This window comes from Zeus faber (assembly GCF_960531495.2).
Source record: "Zeus faber genome assembly, chromosome: 9".
NCBI classification, from domain to species: domain Eukaryota; kingdom Metazoa; phylum Chordata; class Actinopteri; order Zeiformes; family Zeidae; genus Zeus; species Zeus faber.
This window is the reverse complement of record NC_137197.1, coordinates 25,090,159-25,113,908: the sequence shown is the minus strand read 5'-3', so window position 1 is coordinate 25,113,908 and position 23,750 is coordinate 25,090,159. Positions and strand designations below refer to the sequence as shown.

The window sequence follows — 23,750 nt, the reverse complement described above, 5'->3', positions numbered from 1 at the left end:
GAGATCACAAGCGAGCGGAGAGCCGTCCTCTGGGATGGATGAGAGCATGTTCAGTTCCTCCACAAAGCTCCCCTTCATCTGGTTGACGATAGATAGCGACAATGTACATTTTAACAGGATATCATTAATAACATTAATAGTTATTGCATGATATTCAAACAAAGTATTATTGCAGAGGGAGAGGAGTGGAGTGGATTTTCCCTTCTGAGAGATTAGTAAACCTGTCCCCGCTCCCTGCTCACTAGAGCGAGGGGTGTGGGAGAAAGAGAAGTGGGTCGAGAGGGCAGCAGGGATTGCTGTGTTCTCTGTGCGAATCCAAGTTTCTGTGAGTGCCAGAACTTGGAGTGCGGAGTGGGTGGTGAAGGCAGGAATGAAGTCAACCTTGTTGACCTCAGGCTGGCAGTTCCAAGCAGATGCAGGGTAGGCAGGGATGCGAGTTATTCTGGGAAAGTAATGACATGTGCACTTGCTGTGAATATCCTGAAAGCACATGGTGTATTATGATTGAATTAACGTGTGAGAGAACATAATGTGTACTTCGCTGAGACAGGGTGTCCTCTGTGTCTTTACTAGGTGGACTCACACAGGTAGACTCGGATAATTCTTTAATTTCTAGATAATATACAATATAAGCTCAATCATGTCTAGCTACAAAACAGCATGAAACACTAAATAATTGTTTAGTGTGTTTATTGGCCAGACTGGACCGGAGATTCCCTTTGACTTGGCCTTAAAGTGCCAAACTCGAAGATTTCTGTTTCGTTGTTTTTAACGGCACCCATGGCAAAAAGGAGTAATTGCAGGTGTTTTTGGACCTCACTTCCCAGAAATGCAAACAGTGTCGCCTGCGTGATGTCAGTCAGTTGGTAGTTTGCACCTGGGATCTGGGATCTGTAATAATTTGAGGTCGCCAGTACACATGAAAGCGATGCATGGCAGGAAAGTCACCACAGAGACCCTGTTATTAATACTGGCACCGTGCTCCGTGCTCCTATCTGCCAAATAGGAGCCTTTCTGTGTGGAGTTTGCATGTTCTCCCCTTGGTCACATGGGGTTTCCTCCACCTAACGTCAGTAAGGACCCCCCCCAAAAACATGCACACATCATCGTCTGACCAGTGATGGACACTTATCACCAGGTCCCCGGGCGGGTCCACGAATGCTGCCCACTGCTGTTGGCTGTGCTCCCGGAGGAAGCACAAGCCAAGGATGGGTTAAATGCAGAGGCCTCATTTCACCGGCCACCATCCAAAGCATGTGTGTGTGTGTGCGTGCATGTGTTGTAGTGTGGTGTGTTGTGTGACAATTAAAGATTGTTCTTCTTCTTCATTTATTTAAATGAAAATCTTCGAGATTGGCCCTTTAAGTAGATAAGTTATGAGCCTTCGACTGATCTCATGTAATGTTTGATCTTCCTTCCATCTTATACCAATATAATTGTATGCCCTGAAATTCAGCTGTGCTATAGCCTATATATCCTACATACTCAACAGGTGGTCTGTGGGCTGCATCTGGCCAATGACTATTATTACATTTGAAGTAATATACAGTGGTACCTCGATTTACGACTGCATCTACTTACGACTAATCCAAGATACGAGAAGCGATAATCGCGAAAATTTGTATCGACTTGCGACCGACTGCTCCAAGATACGACCATGGAAATGTGCAGTTGGCGCGTCGGCCGCCACTCAGCAATTAGTCAGCGGGCGACCTACATCGTGTGTGCACGTAGTTTGTGGCTTATTGATATTTTTTTCATATTAACTGTGTTTGTGCAGTGTATTTTGTTTATTTTCACCCTTCATGATTTCATAATTTATATGGGAAAAATTGCTTCGACATACGACTGTTTTAACTTACGACTGTTCTTAGAGAACGAATTACAGTCGTAAGTTGAGGTACCACTGTATCAGCATCAGAGTGCAGTATTGACTCAGCCAATCCGATGGCAAAAAAGTGAAAAAAGATTTATTATATTTGATATTACAAAATGTCTAAACAAATAATTTTGTTGTGGACCCCTGCAAGTCCTTCAAGGACCCCTAGGGAGCCACTGACCCCAGTTTATAGAACCCCTGACTTAGACAGATGAGTCTGATCTTGACTCCAATCCCTACAACCCGATTAACCTTTAGTTTTTAATCATTTAAACGTGCTTTTACTGTAAAGGGCACAGGAAACAAAGAAGCAAATGTGATGGTGGATAGAATGTATTAACATTATTTATTCACTACAACTTCCAGTGTTATCAATCCAAGAGTAAGAACAAGATATTTATTTTTACATATATACAAATTGTTTCTTACCATTGGCAATATATCACATAATATACTGTTATATATCTATGTACATCACTACCTTCCACCTGATGAGGATGTCACACCTTGAAAAAAAAATGTTTTAAATGTCAGAAGAGTAAGTAAAGTTTCAGTAATCCATGATCGAATGAAGAAGCCGCTCTCTCCGGGGACGAAGTAAAGTTGAGGAGCTCAGAGTGTCGTCTCCTCAACTTTGTCTCATCTCGTCTGGCTGTGTTGGGGGCAGGGGTCACTATAAGAGAGGGTTGTTAAACTTCAGTAGCGAGGGAGCAAGGGAAAGTATCTTCACTTTTCTTCTGTAGTGAAGGACTTGACTCGGACTGGTAGGAAGTTGTGGGGCCGTTTCCTCCCGTTCCGTCAGCTGGCATTTGGAGTTCAAAGGAGAAGTGAGCAGGTCTCTGATCTCATATGGTCTCATATGAGGCCGAGTCAGTTTGTGTGTCTGTGTTCGTGTATTTTGCTGTGTGCGTGTGTGTGTGTGTGTGTGTGTGCTGATATAGCATGGGTGGATCTGCACTGCAGCAGGCATCTTTGGAGGGCCAAGCAGAAAAAAACAAAAAAAATCAACGGATCAATATATGATTTGGATAAAGGACAAAAGCTTAAAAATGATGTTTTGTTCATTAGATTTCAGACTAAAAATGGCATTAAAGGTCCTGTTGCTGGACAAGTAGCCCATGGTGCAGTGAGATCTATGGCTGTTGCCGGGCAGATATATTCCATAATTGCGATAACCGTCATAAAAGACCCTGTAGGATCACATCTTTGGAAGAAAGACCCATGATGCAACACAAGCCGATGTTGGCCGTGGTCTCTTGCACACATGACATCATCAGTAGATCGGAGAAGCAGTTCTCCTTGGCTTCAGAATTTATTGCTCCTGTGATGTGAATATTCATTGGGTTTACAGAGCGTTTAATTGCTATTCATATTGCTTTCCTCCATGAGTTTGGAACGTAATATATCATTGTCCGTAGTTCTTTTAATTAACTGCCAACCTCCCCGCTTCAATTCATTCCCCTCACATTTGATACATTTAAAAAAAAAAAAAGAAGAATCATGATTATGCTCAGTGCACCCTCCGTATCTCCTAAAGGCAAACGTCATGAGAAATTAAAAGTCATTCAAATGAATAATCACTTAAGTACCGCGGCAAATTGAATGAGCCATGAATTAGGGGATAATAAAGGTCATAATTGTGTTGTTTTGTTTGTTTGTCCTTAACCAAAGAACAATGCAATTCATTCCAATATCGTGGGAATACATTTTTCAAAATCAAGCACACAAATTAGGTAAAATGGTAAGACTGTCAAAGCACAGAAAATACAGAATGAGTGAAATAAAATTAAAAACATTGGGAAGCTTGACAGAAACAAAAGTTGCTCCGAATGCAGCATTGACGTATGACAAACAAATAATTGCTTTTAAAATGTGGCATCAGAGCTGGGAGATAAAGTCATTAGTGCCGTGCCTTCACTACACACCACGCATCGGGAACAGAGAGTTAATACTAGTCTTTGTTGTTTTTTAGTCAGGGGAAATCATTTGTACCTAGACTAAAGCATGTTTGCGGCAATACTTGGTTAAAACATTAAAACTGTAAGTCGAATTAGAATTTGCTCTACTTTTGCGAGTAAATCTAGTAAAAAATGTTAGTGAAAATTATTACATGTCAACACGCTAGTCATATGTCAAAAATAGACAATAATAGCTCATTAAATCTGTATCTAGAGAATCCAAAATAGTTGAACTGTAACAAAAAGAAAACAGAAAAGAAAATTAAGACACACGAGTTGGAGACAACGCATCCATCAGACATGAGGAGTTAACTTTCAATCATCAACCTAGTCTATGAGTAGTAGTTACAATATATACAGTAAAAAAAAAAAAAAAACGAAAAAAAAAAATTGTTGTCATTAGTCTCCAAAGAAATAAAACAAAGAATCCCCCTTAAAGTTAACCGTAAAGTCAAAGCAACTGCATCCCGTGTGGACGTAGGAAGTTGGAAGGAAGGTCCGCCGCTTGTTGGATGCACACCTGTAACAACTCCTGTACAAGCAGAGCGCGGGAGCCAGAGAGAGTTGTCATTTTTCACCCTGATGAAGTGTGACCCTGGACTGTTTCTGAGACAGCATTCTTTGAAAAGTGCAAAGAAATAAACCCAAGTGAATAACGTGGAGCATGTTGTGAGATAAGCAGAAAGCTAAGCCGCCGCTGTATTGCTACCCCCTGTCCAGCCATTATTCCCTGCTAGGCTCAGCGTCTAAGGCCATTTTCAAACAAAAAACAAAATACTCTTTTTTTTTTTTTTTTTTTTTCCTTCATTCAGATAACATCAGCGCAATCAGTTTAAACATTCACATTTCCATTAAACACTACCAGCGTTTGTGTTGTAATCAAAATAACATATCATCTGAGCAGAACGCGGGACAAATAATCTGGCATCGATTTTGTTCCCCTCAGACAAAGTACGCATGCATTATTCAGACGTTTTCATTTCGGAATCGGACACGCTGAGGTGAAAAATAAGCTATGTGGCCGCGAGTCCCAAAAACTCAGCGTGATGCAGTCGTAGTGATCGGTTCACTATGACTCCTGCGGAGGTTTTTTTTTTCCTGTGTGACGGGTTGGAAACCGTCTTGTTCGGTGAAAACCCAATTTAGAATATCAGTAAGTGAGATCCATCCATCCCCACTGAAACCCACCCACACACACTCACACACACGCCCGCCCATCAGGGCGACTCCAACATTGGTGGCCAGAATATCAGGAACTGCTGTTAACCACAGGGGTGATGACCTCCATACGCAAGAATGCAGTTCTTTGCGAGATAAAAATCACGTGGAGAAAGACAGAATGTGGACGGAGGGTTTTTTGTTTTTTTTTAAAGGGAAACGTGTTATTTTCGCCTATAAAGTCTCACAAAACCAAACGGGTGAGTTCTTAATGGAAACCTCGGGCGGCCGCTCTCGCCTTTTGTAAAGGTCACAAGTTGTTCCCATCTCAGACCAGAGAGCCCGCTCGGCTCTGGGCGGGCACCATGACGGGCACGGCGCCCATGCGCTCCAGCGTTGCCTGGCTCACTGCGTAAGAGTGCGTGTGCTGGCCATGCGAGGATGCCGCCATGGGCTTGAGGCCCACAGAGCCGTTGCTCCGCGCCATAGCCGGCGGGGAGGGGGCAGAGTTTGTGGTGACCACCAGGGTCTTTGGGGGCGGGAGTGTGTGGCTGCCATTGGCAAAGGTGGACGTGGCGGCCGTGGCCGCAGCGGACGGCTGGGCATGGCGGGACAGGGGCGCAGAGCCCGGTGCTGACACGGCCGCCGCGCCGTGCCCGCCATGGGTGTGACCGTGGCCGTGGCCGTGGCCGTGGCCGTGGCCAGCGGCCGGGGCGTGCCCGTGTCCGTGCGCAACGTGGGCGGCTGTGGAGAAGGTCTGGCGCGTGTCCCCGTTGTAGCGAGTGTAGGAGTTGGTGTCGTAGTTGGGCTTGGGGTTGTGCCAGTAGCGGCTGTTGTAGGTATTGGTGGACGTCAGGGTGTCGTTCTCTGAGGAAGAGGCGTCGGCATGGAACGCCTTCACCGATGAAGACCTCTTTGGCGGGAGGTCGTCTTCCCTGTCAAGGAGGAAGTTCAGAGTCAAATAAACGGCCAAAGATTGTATAAGTTAGAAGTACCACGTTCAGATGTTTTGCATGCGTGCTATCCATTAGTGCTGGTCAACTCAATGTGCTTTACTCAACGATTCGGTATTTTTCAACCCATGCCTTATTAAGATGTTGGCCATGTTAACAGCTGTTCATAGGACGACCGGCAGAACTCATTACTGTTGCCAAACTTACCACTCTGCTGCAGCCTCTCACTGTGCTTAGTGCAGTCCAATGGGGCAAATGTTTAAGCCTTAAAAAAAAAAATTTTTCCCCCAAAAAGGGGGAATCTCACAGTACATCCAAAGTGTAACGTGGTAACATTGTAGTTGCAGTAGGTAGTCAGTAGTAAGTGGCACGACTTCCTGTTTATAATCTGTTATGTTAGCACGGCTGTAACCAAAAGAGCTGATCAAACCCTCAAAAACCTGATAAAGTACATGGTTTGCGACAAATCTTTATTTTTTGTTAAACATATCAAGGCTATCTGACAATGTGAGTATGAATGAAGACCTATGATACACACGGGCAGTCAAAATCAAAAACAGTATCAAAAACAAGGTTGTACTATGAACAGTTCTAAATGATGAGAACCAGCATTATAACACGGCCTGGGTTGAAAAATGAACCCCGTCCTTCAAAGTTTGAAAATAGTACAAGTCGTAAGTATACATTTTGACGTCTGACCGCTGATGAGCTTGGATTCCGGCCGTTCGAAAATATTGAACTAATCTTTAACCAAGGCAAGCAAGATAACATCACTAGATAGAGTAGAAAGAGATTTCGGCAAAGCAGTTGACAAGGACATGCTAAAATATCTGTTGCTAATCCTGCATCGGGGAAAATGTATAGTTTGAGAGTCCTGGGGGGGCGGGGGCGGGGGAGGCACCCCGAGGCCGATGGATATTGCGACACACACAAGGGCAATCTATTTTCCACCTTTTACTTATTCATACACACACATTTCACCGGGCGGAACGTCAGATATGCGCTAGTATTCAGTCGGTGTCCGCCGCGGGCCGATTTGATTCAAATATTTATTGATTTTAAATGGGCATTTGTGGGAAAGGCGCAGCAGAGAACACGAGTTCCTGTATCGTCCTGCATCTTTAACCAACACACGCCCGACTTCGAAATGACGCCGGCCCGGAAGAGCCTGGCACCTGATACATCCGTCTGAGAAAGTATTTCCATTGTGGTTTGCTGTATAAGTGGAAATGGATGCGGGCCCTCGGGGTAAGGGTGAGGTGGGGGGAGACATTATGAATGCAGGAATGTAGTCAAGCCCAAAATGAAGCAGATGTTATCCTGCAAGCCAGCCAGGGCTTGAAATACTGCAACAATGACTTATCTACAAATTGATTAATGAAGTAATTTTGAGGAGGAATTGCAGCCAATTTGAACAAGCCAGAGAGCTTCACAGAGTGTTTGAAAAGACAAATTAGGCCGTGATGAATAAAAAAAGAAAAAGAAAAACTTGCTGTGAGTGCAAGGAGATAAAAAATGATAAACCAAAACTTTCAATCCAATTCACTGGCCATTTACTGTCTGTTTTGCTTCCATTTTTTGGCTGCTAAGTGGCGATATTTAGTATTCAGCACGGGGGATCGGCGAGCTGCGCATCTCATTTTCAGCCGGCTACGCCTGAACTTGATCAGTGCATTCGGGGCTCCAATGCGTACTGTACTGAACCCGACCAGATATTGTAAAGGACCGAGAGAGGGACAGAGACAGACAGAGAGAGACAGAGACAGCGGTCGGCAGGTTCATGTCCGACCTGATCTCATTAGGGACCTCCTCCTCCTCGTACTTGTTCTTGTTCCTCCAGTAGAACAGCGAGACCACCACCAGCAGGGAGCAGATGATAACTGCCAGCACACCTGTTGCTATGGTTCCTGCGATCAGGCCCACACTCTGGGGCTGCGCTGGAGGGTAGACACAGAGAGGTAGAAAGACTTTTCGCACATGCATTCACAGGAGAAATAAATGTGATGTATGTGGGCGCTGTGACTCCCCTTAGGCCGGGGCTTAGATGAGACAAGATAAATTGTAATCTGTTTGTTTAAAGAAGGGGGGGGCAGGGGGACAAATAATCTCTTGGGGAAGCCTATTGTTTTTCAACAAGATTATGGGATTCTAAAGGCATTTCAGTGTTTAGCATGCTATGCTGTGTATGCTCATGGTTATTGATGCTGCGGCACCCGCTAGCCACAAGACACATTATGGAAAACCAATAGCATGGGCGTTAGTGTTGGATACACGGTGCTTACCAAGCTCTAAACACATACTGTATACACACTCATAGACACGGATCAGCCACACTATTAAAAGCACTGACAGGTGAAGTGAATAATATTGCTCATCTCGTTCCAATGGCACCTGTCAAGGGGTGGGATACATTCAGCAGCAAGTGAACAGTCAGTTCTTGAAGTTGAAAAATGGACAAGCGTAAGGATCTGAGCCACTTTGACAAGGGCCAAATTGTGATGGCTAGACGACTGGGTCAGACCATCTGCAAAACGGCAGGTCTTGTGGGGTGTTCCTGGTATGCAGCGGTTAGTACCCACCAAAAGTGGTACAAGGAAGGACAACCGGCGAACCGGCGACAGGGTCGTGGGCGCCAAAGGCTTATTGATGACGTCTGGTCTGATCCCAGAGAAGAGCTACTGTAGCACAAAGTGCTGAAAAAGTGCTGTGGGATGTGTTGGAACAACGAGCCCGATTCATGGGGACCCTACATCACAACTTCCAGGACTTAAAGGATCTGCTGCTAACGTCTTGGTGCCAGATACCACAGGACAGCTTCAGAGGTCTTGTGTCCATGCTTCGACGGGTCAGAGCTGTTTTGACAGCACAAGGGGGAGCTACACAATATTAGTGGTTATTAGTGGTGGTTTTAATGTTGTGGCTGATCGGTATATATGTACACTCCATGCGTTAATGGCATTCGAACTGGAACATTACATTTAGCTTTTACTTCACATAGCTTCCAGAACCAAAGACACAAGACAGTACAATGGAGCCTAATGCTGGCTTCTCTAATGCAGGTCCATTACCCCACAGGGCCTGCAGGTGCGCACTCTTAAAAACACCACCATGTCGACGAGGTGATGAATAACACCCTGAGGCTGAATGCCAACACTTTGGCGCGTCGCCTAATGGTCAGCGGCTAAAGCACCCAAATCTCTGCCGGAAAGTACACAAGGGAAGAGAGGAGCTGGGCGGGGAATGGGGGGAGAGAAAGGTAGCATGAGGGGAAAAGAGGGGTATGAAAGCAAGGAAATAATGATGAGGGTGAAGGATATCCAAAGGGAAGGGGGAGTGGGGGTAGTTGTAGGTTCTGTGCTGCCATGACAGCAGTCTCGCTGTTTATAATGAGCAGCAATGCTTTCAACTGTCAGCTGCGCTGCTTCTTCAAACTTCAGCTGGTGAGACATCTTGTTGCTCTTTTTGCAGCCTCCCGCAGTGTTTACACTGCTGCCGTGTGACACCAGCATTATACACCGTGGGGGCTCTGTTAAATAGCATTGTCCGCACGGCTCGTCGAAAAAGCAAACAAACAAAGAAACAAATTGTCGATCTCTTGGAGGACGACAGGACAGCGGGGACATAGAGGGTCAAGCCAATCAAAACGGACCATTCCTACAGCGCCTCAGTGGAGAGACCCAAGAACCCTGTGACACCTGTGGCCTGCAGCCCCCTAGTGGTCCATGTGGGTATTGTAAGCAGGCTGCCAAATCATCAATTAATGATTTTTTTATATATATATATAAAACTAACTTCATGGTATTTCTCAAAGTTTTCAAAAAATAATACAATCATGACGGTATTTTTCATTAAAACTTTAGCCAATGTGATAAACAATTAGATAGGAGGTTATGGATCACTGGACTCCTTTGATCGTATAAAAAATAAATGTGCTCTGAGAGCACGCCTCTCTCCATTTACATTTTTTTTTTTACATATCTTTTGAGATTTTGAAGTGGGCCGTCAATCAGAAAAGGTTGGGGACTACTGGTTTAGCAAATATCAGGGAAAAATTTTTGTATTACAGGTACTCCTCACTTAATGACTTACCCGTTCCGACCGTTCGGACTTACGACCAGCACTCTGACCAGTCTGTATTGTACGCCGCGTGCAATACCACGGTGTGCACACTGCGTGCGCGCCGTCTTAGCGTCAAGCATCTCACCACGCATCACCCTTTATATACTATATTCACTATATACACTGTGTATACATACTATATACACTGTATACATCTCCTAAGCATTCTCAATCTCATTCCTGCAGTCTGTCAGTATTCACTACACGAGTGTTCACAATGGCCACGCCCCCTAACCGTGAAATAACACGGGTCCCTGCTGATCGACCAAATTCGCTTAATGACCTGGCATTAGGAACGTATCTCAGTCGTTCAGTGAGGAGTACCTGTACTTCAATTTCAGCTTTTTATTTCACAAAAGATTTGGTGTCGTTTCCCCTCTCTTTTTCCGTCTCTCTCTCTCTCTCTCTCTCTCTCCGCCGATGGGCTTCGACGGATTGTTAGTTATCTTGTTAGACTGTATCGCTTAACTTTGCTCCTTTCCCACAAGTTGTTCCGTCAGCCTCTCTGCCTGATTAAAAAAAGGCGTCTACCAAGAAGGGGGGCTCCACAAGTCCGCCCAGTGAAGTGTGAAGTGAGGTGGTGGTGGTGGTGATGGCGGGGGGAGCGGGTCCCTCAGTCTATAAAATGTTTATCTTATCTAATCCTCATTAAGGAGGAGCCATCTGTCAAGCCGTCTGTAGGCTACAGTAGCGTTGTCGCCTTGTATGATAGTAATGAGACGCGTGTATGATTAATAAACACCTGTCAGATGGCACAAATGCAAGCTGTCTCTGCGGGAGCTGGGGTTTAATAGGGTTTTACTTAATAATTTGTTTATTTTGTACAGTTGGTGGTGTGTGTGTGTGTGTGTGTGTGTGTGTGTGTGTGTGTGTGTGTGTGTGTGTGTGTGTGTGTGTGTGTGCGTGTGCGTGCGCGTGTGCGTACTTACGTGCAACCACTTGCAGATTGAGCAGGCAGGTGCTTTTGCCAATGGCATTGCTGGAGGTGCACTGGTAGAGACCTGAGGTGCTGGTGCTTATGTTCCTCAAGGTAACCGTGCCCTGCATTTGGTCTGATAGACACACACACACACGCACATGCACACGCACACATACACACACACACACACACACACACGCACACGCACACACAGCCACAGGGTTGTTAGAAGCACGCACACACCCACACACAAACACACACATACATAAATACAGACACAGCACTGATCAATTTTGAACGAGATAAACATTGAAAACAGTCCATAATAACCTTTAATAGTAATAAACTAAATGCAGCTCAAATTTTTTTGCATTCAACTACAGAAAACAAGAATAAGTGACAATTACAATTCAATTGAGAGTGCATCTAAACGCTCATCTAAAAGCACGGCAACGTTAGCTTTCACGTCGACCACAAGATGGCGCTATTGTACCGCTAAAATATCTATAAAACAACAGCAATCACGTGGGAAACGCAATCAACCTGAAGATGTGAATGAAGGTGTTGACCACAGTGAGGGTGGGTTCATTCACAATGGAGTGATGGGACCAGATTTGAATTAGAAATGAGTTCTCCGCACTTCTAGATGTGTTAGAAAGGCTTCTGTTGTCAATATGTTCCTTCAAGCTACAGTGTACTGTCGCCTCGTAATGTGTTTAACAGCTGTCTCCTGTGTCAAGGTATGCTCTCTCTCTCTCACTCAGCTGCACACACACACACACACACACACACACACACACACACACACACACACACACACACACACGGCGGATACTCCACCACCACCGCCCCATCGACGCACATACAAATGCACCGCCTCTTGATACCACCACTTACAGTATAAGCATCATAGATGGACACTGTAGGCTACTGTAACACTAAAACATGGCTATTTTTAGAGCAACTGAAAGGTCCGTTGCCAGTATACAACCACGGTGAGGACACCACGAGACGTTCAGCCAGTCAGTCCATCAATGTCTATATTTGAACAGGCTGTAGAATCTATTTCAACACAGGAAATAAGTCAGATGATGCCATTGCCAATTGGATCGCTTTAACCTCGAAACTTGAAGGACTTGCTCTTCGGAGCAGGTCTGTAAACAAAAAATAAATAAATAAATACAAACATCAGGTACTGGCTGTGCAGATTTGTACTTCTTAAGTGCAGTTAAACAATAAATAATATATAAATAAACAAACTCAAAACTCTAAATGATATAAAAATGTGTATATTGAGTATTTTTTGGCTTGCTGCTAAGGAACTGACCATTACTCCTGGCCTGGGTATTGCTGGTCTATAAACAATAAAATAATATTTAACATTTAAATACAATTGAAAATTTTAAATCAATCAGCCTGTATATATTTGTACTAGTGCTGGAGTATTGCTGGTCCATAAATCATGAATAATATCTCAAATGTATATTTCCGATGCTTGAAGGCAGCACGGAAGCACTTCCGACAGGCCTTGAATGCAGCGGTCCTGCCTTTGAAAAAAATCCTTCGCAACTTGGAAAAAACAAATGCTGTTGCGTGGCGCCAGCCTTGCTGCTGCTAGTGCTCAAACACACATCACTTATCTTCATGCAACTTGTAGCGTCAGCTTGAAGTGACTTCATTTCTTTATCTCTCGCCTTTTGAGCGCCACCTTTCCTGTTTTTAACTCTGATTTTTGCCCTTTTTGACTGACTTGGCCATTAATCCACCTGTTCACGCGCTCCCGGTGACTGCTAAGATTTAAGGGGTGTGTGGGGGGTGAGAAAGATGCACGTCGTCCGCCCACTTTGATTAAGAGGGGCTGTTGCGTAATCGAAGTGGGCCGGTGGCCCAGATCTCTCCCATCTTTCTCGCTCTTGTTTTTGTATAATGAGCTGCTCAGGTGGACCACAGAGCGACCAGCCCACCCTGATTTGTCCCGGTGCTCCCGATGGCCGGTCCGACTATGGGTTGACCTGAGACTCTGATCATTCGAAATAGAACTTAAGACTTTTTATTCAAGACTGAAGACAGATTCTATCCTGTCAACGCCATCATATGTACATTGTAAGTACTTATTGAGGAAAATTATGAAAGCCTGAAGTGTTTTATGTCTTCTTTTCCTTCTTGTTTGTTATTTATTTTTATCTATGTTATTGTATATCTTTCATTGACAATTTCCATTTTATACCTGATTTGGTATATACTGTATAACATATCATATATAGAGAGAGAGAGAGGATCTTGCGTGACTGAAACAAAGCACAAAGATCCAATGACAAAGAGAGACCGGACCAGTTGAAACCAGGTTGAAAATTGTTATGTTTAAGCTACTAAATCTACAATTTTAACCGTTAACCTCTTAGATGACAGGACAAGGGGACATGCCAAAAAAAAGATTTTTAAGTCATGTTTGTGACAAAAAAAAAGTTATCAGTAGGGTAATTTATATTTGCGGCCATTTAAGACCATGATAGGAATTACAATTCAACGTCTGTACTAATTTAGAACAAAATAAATATATAGCTCTACAGCCGTTAGAAAATATCCCCTAAATATCTGTGTGCTGAAAGTCTGCCGCCCCCCCTCGCCGATTATCTACAAACTTTTTTTCAACAAAGTTACATGTCAACTGTGTCCTGTGTGTGTGGTGCAATAGCCTTAGATGGCCACTGGTGTGAGATTGGTGCTGTTGACCATACGGAGATGAGAGAGGGGACGACTGTGCCGTGGAGCACAGCGGGAAAGGAGAGGAGACCAGGAAGCTCTGGAGGATTTCACTTTCACAGCGGCCGATAGCAGGGTCACAGGGTGAGGGTCTTTCAGAAGGGTCGGTTTGCTGGGTCTTGGCAGATGAGAGGGTGCTGGTGGCTTTGGAAGGTGACGGTGGTGATGGTGGTGGTGTTTGTTTGTTTTGCTGTGGTGTCAGATTTACCAGCGAATGTGGGGCAAAAGGGCACTCCGACGGCCAGCTTGTGTTCAGTACCTTGCATGGCGTTGTGCGGCAGCTTGGGCAGCGCGTCCAGCTTCTCCCAGGAGTACAACGGCGTGGGGATTCCCTCCTCCGAGCTGCACATCAGCATGATGTCGCTGCCCACGTCCAGCAAGCCCTGGATGCGGCACGCCGGCACTGAGGGGGGAACTGGCAGGAGAGAGGGAATTAAAGAACGCCAACAGAGAAGTTTACTTTGAAAGGACATTGCCAGATTATAATAACAATCGCAATCAATCTCTTCGTGAATGGCTTCTCGTGCCTCAGCCCCGAAACCCTTCTGACCAACTTTAAGCTCTTTTTGCGTGACGAGTGTGTGTTGTACCCAGCACGGTGAGCCCGATGACGCCGATGTTGCGCCCCCCTCTGTCTGGGAGGTTATTGACCAGGCACTGGTAGGTGCCCGTGTCCGTCAGCTGGGTGTTGTTGATGAAGATGGAGGCACTTGTGCTGGGCATGGTGGCCACGAAGCCCACTCGGCCGTTCAGGTGGTTGGCCAGGCTGAATACCTGACCGCCCTGGTAGATAATCACCTGGAGAGGGAGAAAAACGGAAGGATAAGTGATGTGGGGTGGTGGTGGTGGTGGGAGGGATTTGGAGCCAAAGAGGCAGAAAGGGATGAACAGAAAGTACAAAAAAGACGAGGGACACATTAACGACTTGGTTGGTGGTAAATCTTTGCCGTTTCTAAAGAGTTCTCAGGAGTCGTTGTTCCTTACAGTTCATGTCGTCACAGTGTATCATGTCACGGGATGGTCATTAACTGCAGCCTGAGACAACGTAGGGCTTTGTACTTAAGTCTTGGGTCCTTGTTCCTTTGTTGTTCCTTTTTTATATTGACGTACAATTGCAAATATCCACCGCTAGACGGCGACAGAGCTCTGCTAGAATACCAAGAGAACGGATTATTAGTCTGCTCGCTATATATACTGTATTGAGAGAATCTTCTACAACTGTCTATTGAAAAAAATCAATAACATAAAAAAGCATCACGTTCAACATCATTATTTAAAATTTTGACAGGTAACCGATTGGAAAAAAGCCAATGCTCCTCTAAACATTTCCCCCTGACACAAAAACCAAATAAACGTGTATATTTTCATCGAACGATAGAGAGACCTTTTTGGGAAATGTACAGAGCAGTGTTGAACCCTAGCACCAGGGGGTTAGCGCAGAACGTCTGGATGATCGGGGGAAGAGGATCAAGGTGTTAAAAGTCTCCTCTCGGCCTTGGAACTTGGTCTTAACTGCTCGTTTGAGAGAGCGCTCCGCACGAAAAACAGCTCTCACCCCTTAGCCGGGCCCGCACAAAAGATAAAGGGACACACACACACACACACACACACACACACACACACACACACACACACACACACACACACACACACACACACACACACACACACACACACACACACACACACACACACACACACACACACACACGGGCAAAGCATGGAGGGGAATCAGAGAGGCTATTCAATTTTGTGAAAAGAGCCCTCATTGAACTGTTCAAAGACCAAGGCAAGGAAACAACCAGCACTGTGATAGTGTGTGTGTGTGTGTGTGTGTGCGCATGTGTGTGTGTGTGTGTGTGTGTGTGTGTGTGTAAATCTATGAGAAAGAGAAAGTGAGGAGATAGAGAGGGCGAATTGATGAAACTGTGTGTGTGTGTGTGTGTGTGTGTGTGTGTGTGTGTGTGCGTGCGCACATGGACACACATGCGAGTGTACGTCCTATTGCTGCTTAGCTGTTGTAAATTGCGGGACTGCAATTTCCTGAGCACAGCGCGTTCACTTTGTCCTCTTATGTGCAGATGAATAGGCAGCTCCTCAGCTGTGATGATGGCTCCTGTGTGTGTGTGTGTGTTAGCGCAGTAGCTATTTCCCAGTCTCCCAAGGAGCTCAGGCCAGTGATAAGTCTACAGTCTGACTTGAATACACTCTCTCTCTCTCTCTCTCTCTCTCTCTCTCTCTCTCTCTCTCTCTCTCTCTCTCTCTCTCTCTCTCTCTCTCTCTCTCTCTCTCTCTCTCTCTCTCTCTCTCTCTCTCTCTCTCTCTCTCTCTCTCTCTCTCTCTCTCTCTCTCTCTCTCTCTCTCTCTCTCTCTCTCTCTCTCTCTCTCTCTCTCTCGCTCTGATCCTGGGTCTGGTTGTGAATCTTATTCTCCCTATCTGTCTGTTTTTACCACCTGTTTGGCCCCTGTGTGAGCCTCCTCTACACTCCTGATGACCTGACCCTGTAATCTGCCCGCCTGGTGAAAGTGATCCAATCAATCGGCTTGTGCGTGTGCATGTATGTGTGTGCGTATGTAAGTGACTCAAGGATTAGCAGAGATTCTTATGGCGCGCCTGCATTTGTGCTCGATGCTCTTGATATGTATGTCCGTGATACCGGACACGGGCAAGTGGCACGGACCCAAGTGCAGAGGTTTGGAATTGAATGGATTTTAATGGTTCCCTTAACAGGAGTTGAGACAAAATAACTGAACATATAAAATAACTAAACACTGGTGCCCTTATGCACTATGTATGTGTGTGTATATATATATATATATATATATATATATATATATATATATATATATAAAAAGCAAACATCAGAGGATGAGTTAACACAATGAGAACAATGAGGTTCATTCATAGACAGCACACACTGCTGGTCACAGGGTGACAAAGGCAAGACTCAGCAACTGGAACTGAGGACAGAACACTTCGTGATATGTGGATCATTTTCCCCGTATCTCCACTAATTGACCGAATAGGATTTCTCTCATGCACCACACCCGGAAGCATGTCCGTGGTTGGTGAGATTGTGACATGGGTATCAGATACTGGGCTACAATAGAACATTATATCGCAAAGACAGACACGTCTAAGTGACTTGGAAGTAGACTTGACTTGGCTGTTTTGACAAATAAAGGCATGGTAGATAGTCTCTAGAGCATTGGGTTGCGACCTGTGGTCCGAGGAACCCCCAGGGGGTCCTCTGGGATTTTCCAGGGCTTCCCAGACAAATGAGTGAAACTTTACTTCACTGTTCATTTAAAAGATGTTAGCATTGTCAGAGAATGTACAAAAACAATAATAATAAAAATAATAATAATTTTTATCCTAGTTTCACTTTATGCCCCCAACTATAGTAGAGACAGGCATAGAAGTTGGGGAATAAATCATATCTAAGAGTAAAATGTCCTCCTCAGATCAGGGTCCCTGAGAAAAAACATTATCAAACGGGGTCCACGGGTCTAATGGTTATCAAAACGAGGGTCCTTGATATGAACAAGGTTGAGCAGGACAGGATAGGCGTGTATAGGCAGCCACCTGGGGCGGCAATCGAAAAATACATTTTTGGGTGCCCCAAATTCCTGTTATAGTGGCGTGCGCACACTGAGGCCTATGGGGGCACTACTTCTACAGTTCTCACATAGGGCTCCAAAAGGCTTGAGAGTTTCACTCTTATCACTCTCAAATTGACAATATGTACATATCAATCCACCGTTTTCTAACCACCCCAAACAACTTAATAGCTACCGATAAATGTAATAGATTAGCCGTTACTCAAGATGGGAATTAAAAAAGCAGCTGTGTGATGTGCCGAACTATATTGCCAAGTTGGGTTTGAGGTAAAAATCCAAACTTCTGAAGCATTGCGTCTTGGCCTCTGCGTGTGGACTCTGTGCGTGTGTGTGATCACCCTGTCCTCTCCTGTGGCCTGGTTGGCGTTGTAAGCTCGGCGTGGGGGGGGGGGGGGGTGGGGAAGGAGGTCATGGCTGGCATACAGATGGCAGACGGCCTGGAGAATAACTGGATGCTCTACCACTGGACCCTCGCTTTCTGGACCCCTAAACCCCCCACCGCGCCCCGTCACCTCCTGTGGTGAAACCAGGCTTGACCGCACCCGTACACTCTAGTCCCGTCCAAGCCCGTCCATTATCCTTTAAGACCTTTGTTGGACGCTGGCGTAACCAAGTGCTGGGTATTCAGTCCAGTTCCAAATTATGGTCAACCCTACGTTCTACGTCCCAAAGACCCCCGTCAGTCCCGGATCCCCCTTCGCTATGACCTCGTAAGAACCCTGTTGGCCCAAGATGCCAGGGACGCTGCCATCCCCGCTGACTAAAGCCTGAGTTAAGCTATGGGAAAAAAAAAAACACCAAAGCTGCCTGGCCCCATGACTGTAAGCCTCCACTGTGATCTCTTTCTGTCCCTCAGGACACATTTTTGGAGCAATATGGGCCAGGAGACCCATCGTGCCCCACACACACTCTGCTGTAGTTATATATACAGTATATTTATATATCTACGTATATACATACAGGTACTCCTCACTTAACGACCTACCTGTTTAACGAGCGTTCGGACTTACGACCAGCTCTCTGACCAGTCTGTATTATGCGCTTCATGCGCGGCGTCTCAGCGTCAAGCATCTCATTGTGCGGCACCGTTCTCAGTCTCAGTTTCGTTCCTGCAGTCTGTCAGTATTCACTACACTAGCCATCGCCATCGCCAGGTCCCCTTACCATGAAATAACTCGGGTCCTTGCTTATCGACCTGGTTGTAGGAACAGAATTCGGTCGTTAAGTGAGGAATATCCATATATGTGTGTGTGTGTGTGTGTGTGTGTGTGTGTGTGTGTGTAGGTGTGTTCTGGTGCAGGGCCAGGGAATGAGGAAGAGGTGGCAGGCGGAGGCGAAACAGCGCCGGTTGGCGTGTATTTATTCTTAGTCTTTTTTAACAAAAGGTGGCTCGTGGGCCAAAATGTTAAATCACGGGCCAATATGAAAATAGTCTGTGCACTTCAGCGCTTAAGTGAGCTCCCGCCGTGTCGTGTCCGGGGGCTTGCTTATCGGGATTACTCGCCCGGTCCAACATGTCCCGCCAGCACGCCGATCCTCAATGCGGGGACAACAAAACATATATTATTTCCTGGGTTTGGGATCGGACGAATCAGCGGAGTCCCTCCCTTGATTTGCCCGATTCCGCAGCAGCTGAGCGGCCCCGGGATGGGAACCCGGGGCCGCCTCTCTGCAGCGGCGGGTTGACCACACCCCCTTGGTCTGTCACAATGTGGTTTGGGGATGGTGTGGTGAGCAGCCACACCTGACCTGGATCTAGGTGATTGGGTCAGGGTGGCTGCATACCTGTTGCTCGCTGGTTGGTCTAACGAGCAACAGGTTAAAACCCCCATCCCCACACACACTCAGGACAGGAGCCTGTGTCATGACATGTTGTATCTGCTCCTGGCTAATTCCAGCTAGCCCGCTCTCCACAATAAACTGGTGTTTATAACCCCCCGTCTTCTGTGTCTCTATGCCGGAGGGCCCTGAAAACGCCACCTGGGTGCCGTGTGGTGGTGAAACTGCCACAATATATATATACACTACCTCTGTTGAAGCCAAAAACTACATTTCCGCGACAGCATATTATACATGTATCATAATATAAAAATGGGTTACGATTCTTTAAGTTGCACCATGTACCGTTCTATGACTCATTTTACTGGTGGTGCAGAGGTAATGACAGATTGATCTGGGTCAGGGTATGCGAACATGGCCCGCGTATGATCCATCCTCCCTCCATCCGGGCCTGTGGGGTCAGCCAAGGATCAGGACCTGATCATCTAAAACAGTACGACAGATGTTCCCCATTACCGATTAACATCATTTCTACACTGCGGCGGCCGCACAACCTCAATCTGACGGCCGTTTCATTAGAACCTTTAAAGCAAAATATTAATTATTTTAGGTGAGTTTGCACAAAATGTTTCCTCGGGAATATATTTTTCTCGTTTCTGAATACGTTTTAAGGTGACAGGGCAATAGGTTCTAACAGTCCAATGGGAAATGAAACTTTCTGGGTGTACAGTATATTGCAGTTTCTGTTTTTGTTTTTTTTCGTTGCAAGAAGAAAAAAAACGAAACAACAGGATATTGAGCTTCCTGGCTCTCCACTCAAATAACTCAGCTCAACGTTCAAATATTGGATATAAGACTGACATATTGAATATTTCCAACATCCTTGCCATGAACTAGGTTTCATAGTAGTTATGAGAAACGTAGAAACACTGCCTTTGTATTATAGTATCAAAACATAAATTCATAGCTCACAGTTTAGACAGCTAGTGAAATTTACCTGTGTGTGTGTGTGTGTGTGTTGTATGTAGAGTATGTGCAGTACATGTAATCTGTTCATCATGATCAGATACCCTGACCCTTGTCCTGTCTGAGCCAGGAGGTGAGATAATCCAGATATATGCAGACGCACACAGTGGCGGGCACACACACACACACACACACACACACACACACACACACACACACACACACACACACACACACACACACACACACACACACACACACACACACACACACACACACACACACACACACACACACACACAGAATATAATGTAAGATAATATGATAATATGAATATTCCAATATTAAATTGTAACATTTAAAAATTTGGAAATTATTGGTATACAGTATATCATGGTTTATTTATTTTTTTCCCCATGATTTCAATAAAACATGGTTTGAAAACAGATGGGAAGTCATTAAGTAAATCATTATTATAGTAATTATTTATTTTCAGAAGTCAGTTATAAGTTATCAATTTATATAAGTTATTCATTTATTATTAGTTGAGTATTGTCTATGATCAACTTTTTCAACTATACCTCATTTTTTTCAAAACTCATCTTAAAAAGAGGACCACATGGTCTATAGTATATTATGAGAGACAATATTTCAAGATATTTTTGGTTTTGCTGAACTGCAAACATTCTATCAACATTAATTCTTCAAATAAAATTAACAGTAAGATATGTTTCCATCCACCCCTTGCTTTTCATGAGGACAACAACCAGTTTTTATACTGAACAACACGTTTCAGAGAGCATTCCTCAACGTTCCTCACACTCGTGTACATCCATTTTCTTGATAGAAGAGAGAGCTCATATTAGCACCTACTGCCTCTGGCGACAACTGCCGCCCTAGTTTGCAAATGATCACTTTCTAAAACCAAACCACATCCAAATATGGATTTTTTTTTTTCCAATGATTTGTTCATCGTATGAGCATGCGACCGTGTGTTTCAATCGGCCAGTCAGCTTCCAAGTTAACAGCTGCACGGGGCGATGCAACGGTGAGCATCCAAATCGAATCTCTACTGCTACAAAGGATACAGTCAAATTCATACCGTGTGACATATTTAGACATACACTGCTTACAAGTGTACTCTAAGCAGTGTTTATGCCGCTCACCTCTCGGTTAAAGCAAAGTGTATTTGTATAGATCTTAATAACAGTGACCTTCTCAGAGGGCTTTATAAGCTTCAAGAGCTGAGAGCAGACTGCTCACTGGCCACCATCTGAACCATGTGTGTGACGGTCGCCGTTGCCGCATGGGTGCATGTGTGCCGTGTGACAAATAAAGAATCTTGTTCTCTTCTTTGAAGGCATAGGCCTTTTTAAAATGTTGGTTCCAGTCACTAATAACCGTTCAACACACAACCTCGCTGAACCCTTGAACAATTGAGTAACTTACCACTCTGCTGCAGCTTCTCACTGTGCTTACTGTAAATGTATTCCATTGGGGCAAACGTTCTTCTTTGCTCACAATAGAGTCAGAAAGTCTTTATGTTCTACCAAAAAAAAAAAAAAAAAATGGCATGGATTTTATCAGGCTTTTCAGGGTTTTATTGACTCTTTTGCGCTTCCTCAAATCAGCACATTTGAGAAACCGGAAGTTACACCACTTACTACCAGCAAATGACTGTAGCCAACATTGTGGCAATTACCAAAAGTTCTAAATGAAAAAAACACTAAGACATGTGTGACTATCCGTGACGTCAGTTTCCTATTTTTAAAGAGGAGATTTCACTTTTTTTTTTAAGGCTTTAACGTTTGCCCCATTGGACTGCATTTAAGCTGCGGCAGAGTAGTACGTTTCTCAACAGTAAATTATTCAACAAGGTTGTGCTCTGAACATCTATAAAAAAAAATGGGAGCCGACAATAGTGAACCCTTCAACTCTAAACCTTCTGACATGCAAGAAAATGCAGTTTCCTTCGGAGTCCTTTGGATTCCGGTCACCGGGCAACACTCTTCGCGACACGACTTGTATGCACACCTTATCAGGTATAGTACAGTAAAGAAGAGAATTGTTTTCTGGTATGGACCCGTCCCCACCACCGGTATCTTAAACCCCTTAAGAATACTGTGTAACCATTTGTTCACACTTCTACTCAACAGAGTTTCTATGTGTCACATTTTCCAAAGCAGACAGAAGCGCATGGTACAAGTACAGTCTCGCTAGAGTGCTGGGTGAGGGCGCGCAATTGTACCGAGTTCTGTTCAGTAATTCTTAATGGCTTTTAGCGTCAAAGGTAATCACGGGTGACAGCCACTTCCTCTGAAATGACCTTGTACTGTCGCTCGAAACGCAGCACTCTATATCCGAGCCCAAGTTTTTCGGACAGCTATCAGGTTGGCATCACGCACATTTTCCCTTTTCATGGTTAGCAGAGCCATAGTGACGGTGCACATAAATGTTTCTTAAATTATCCAGAGTTTACACAGTATGAGTCGCCCGCATGTCATCCAGTCAACTGTGTGTTGGTCTCTATGCTTTTGTCATTTTTCCACTGTGCATTCATTGGTATTCTAACATTAGCACTTGTACTGTCGGTGAGTATGTAGACCTATAGATGGAGGCGGACGGTATAGTTTGTGTGGCCATGCATGTGTGTGCAGTGTTCACGCTGTGAAGGTAGTGTGTGTGAGGCGAGGTGCACGCTGCTGTGTTAACGCTGTGCGGACTCCATGAATCCATCACCAACCATCATCGCCCAACTGGCATTGCACAGTTGTATGCATTCATCCCACGGCGCCGTATACACGGCTCCATCTTTGTGCATCTAGGTGCAATGTTATGTCATGTGAGAGTGTTTGTGGGAGGGAGTTTGTGGAGGTGTGAAGGTATATCTATGTGAGCATGAATGTGTGAATGTATGCATTTCCATTTTTTCACGTTCTTCCCAAGTACCCGAACCCTCGTACTTATACCAATCAGCCACAACATTAAATTCAGCCAATATATTACATTTAGCCTAACACTAACCCTAACCCTGGACATGGTTGGGATATATTAGGCAGCAAGTGAACAGTCAGTTCTTGAAGTTGATGTGTTGGAAGCTTTGACAAGGGCCAAATTGTGATGGCGAGACGACTGGGTCAGAGCATCTCCAAAACGGCAGGTCTTGTGGGGTGTTGTCAGTATGCCGTGGTTAGTACCTACCCAAATTGGGCCAAGGAAGGACAACCGGCCGGCCTTGCCTGATCCCACAGAAGAGCTACTGTAGCACAAATTACTGAAAAAGTTAATGCTGCTATGATAGGAAGGTGTCAGAACACACAGTGCATCACAGCTTGCTGCGTGTGGGGCTGTGTAGCTGCAGACTGGTCAGAGCGTCCATGCTGACCCCTGTTCACTCTTGAAAGCACCTACAATGGTCATGTGAGAATCAGAACTGGACCATGGAGCAATGGAAGAAGGTGGCCTGGTCTGATGAATCACGTTTTCTTCACGTGGATGGCTGGAGTAAGGGTCCGATCCGATGGAGCATCTGTGGGATGTGCTGGAACAACAAGCCCGATCCATGGGGGTCCCACCTCGTAACTTCCAGGACTTAAAGGATCTGCTGCTCACGTCTTGGTGCCAGATACCACAGG

At 45.0% G+C, this 23,750-nt stretch overlaps 1 protein-coding gene across 1 annotated transcript in view; it reads right to left on the bottom strand.

The window, feature by feature from the left end:
- Positions 1–2,305: 2,305 nt before the first annotated feature.
- igsf11 (immunoglobulin superfamily member 11) overlaps positions 2,306–23,750 on the bottom strand; it is a 112,485-nt gene continuing 91,040 nt past the window's right edge. Inside the window, exons 4-8 of the mRNA XM_080007402.1 lie at positions 14,340–14,547; positions 14,009–14,164; positions 10,997–11,119; positions 7,738–7,885; positions 2,306–5,930 (exon numbers count right to left, since the gene is read on the bottom strand). Coding sequence (XP_079863528.1) covers positions 5,324–5,930; positions 7,738–7,885; positions 10,997–11,119; positions 14,009–14,164; positions 14,340–14,547 — 1,242 coding nt within the window. The 3' untranslated portion in view covers positions 2,306–5,323. The remainder of the gene's footprint in view (positions 5,931–7,737; positions 7,886–10,996; positions 11,120–14,008; positions 14,165–14,339; positions 14,548–23,750) is intronic.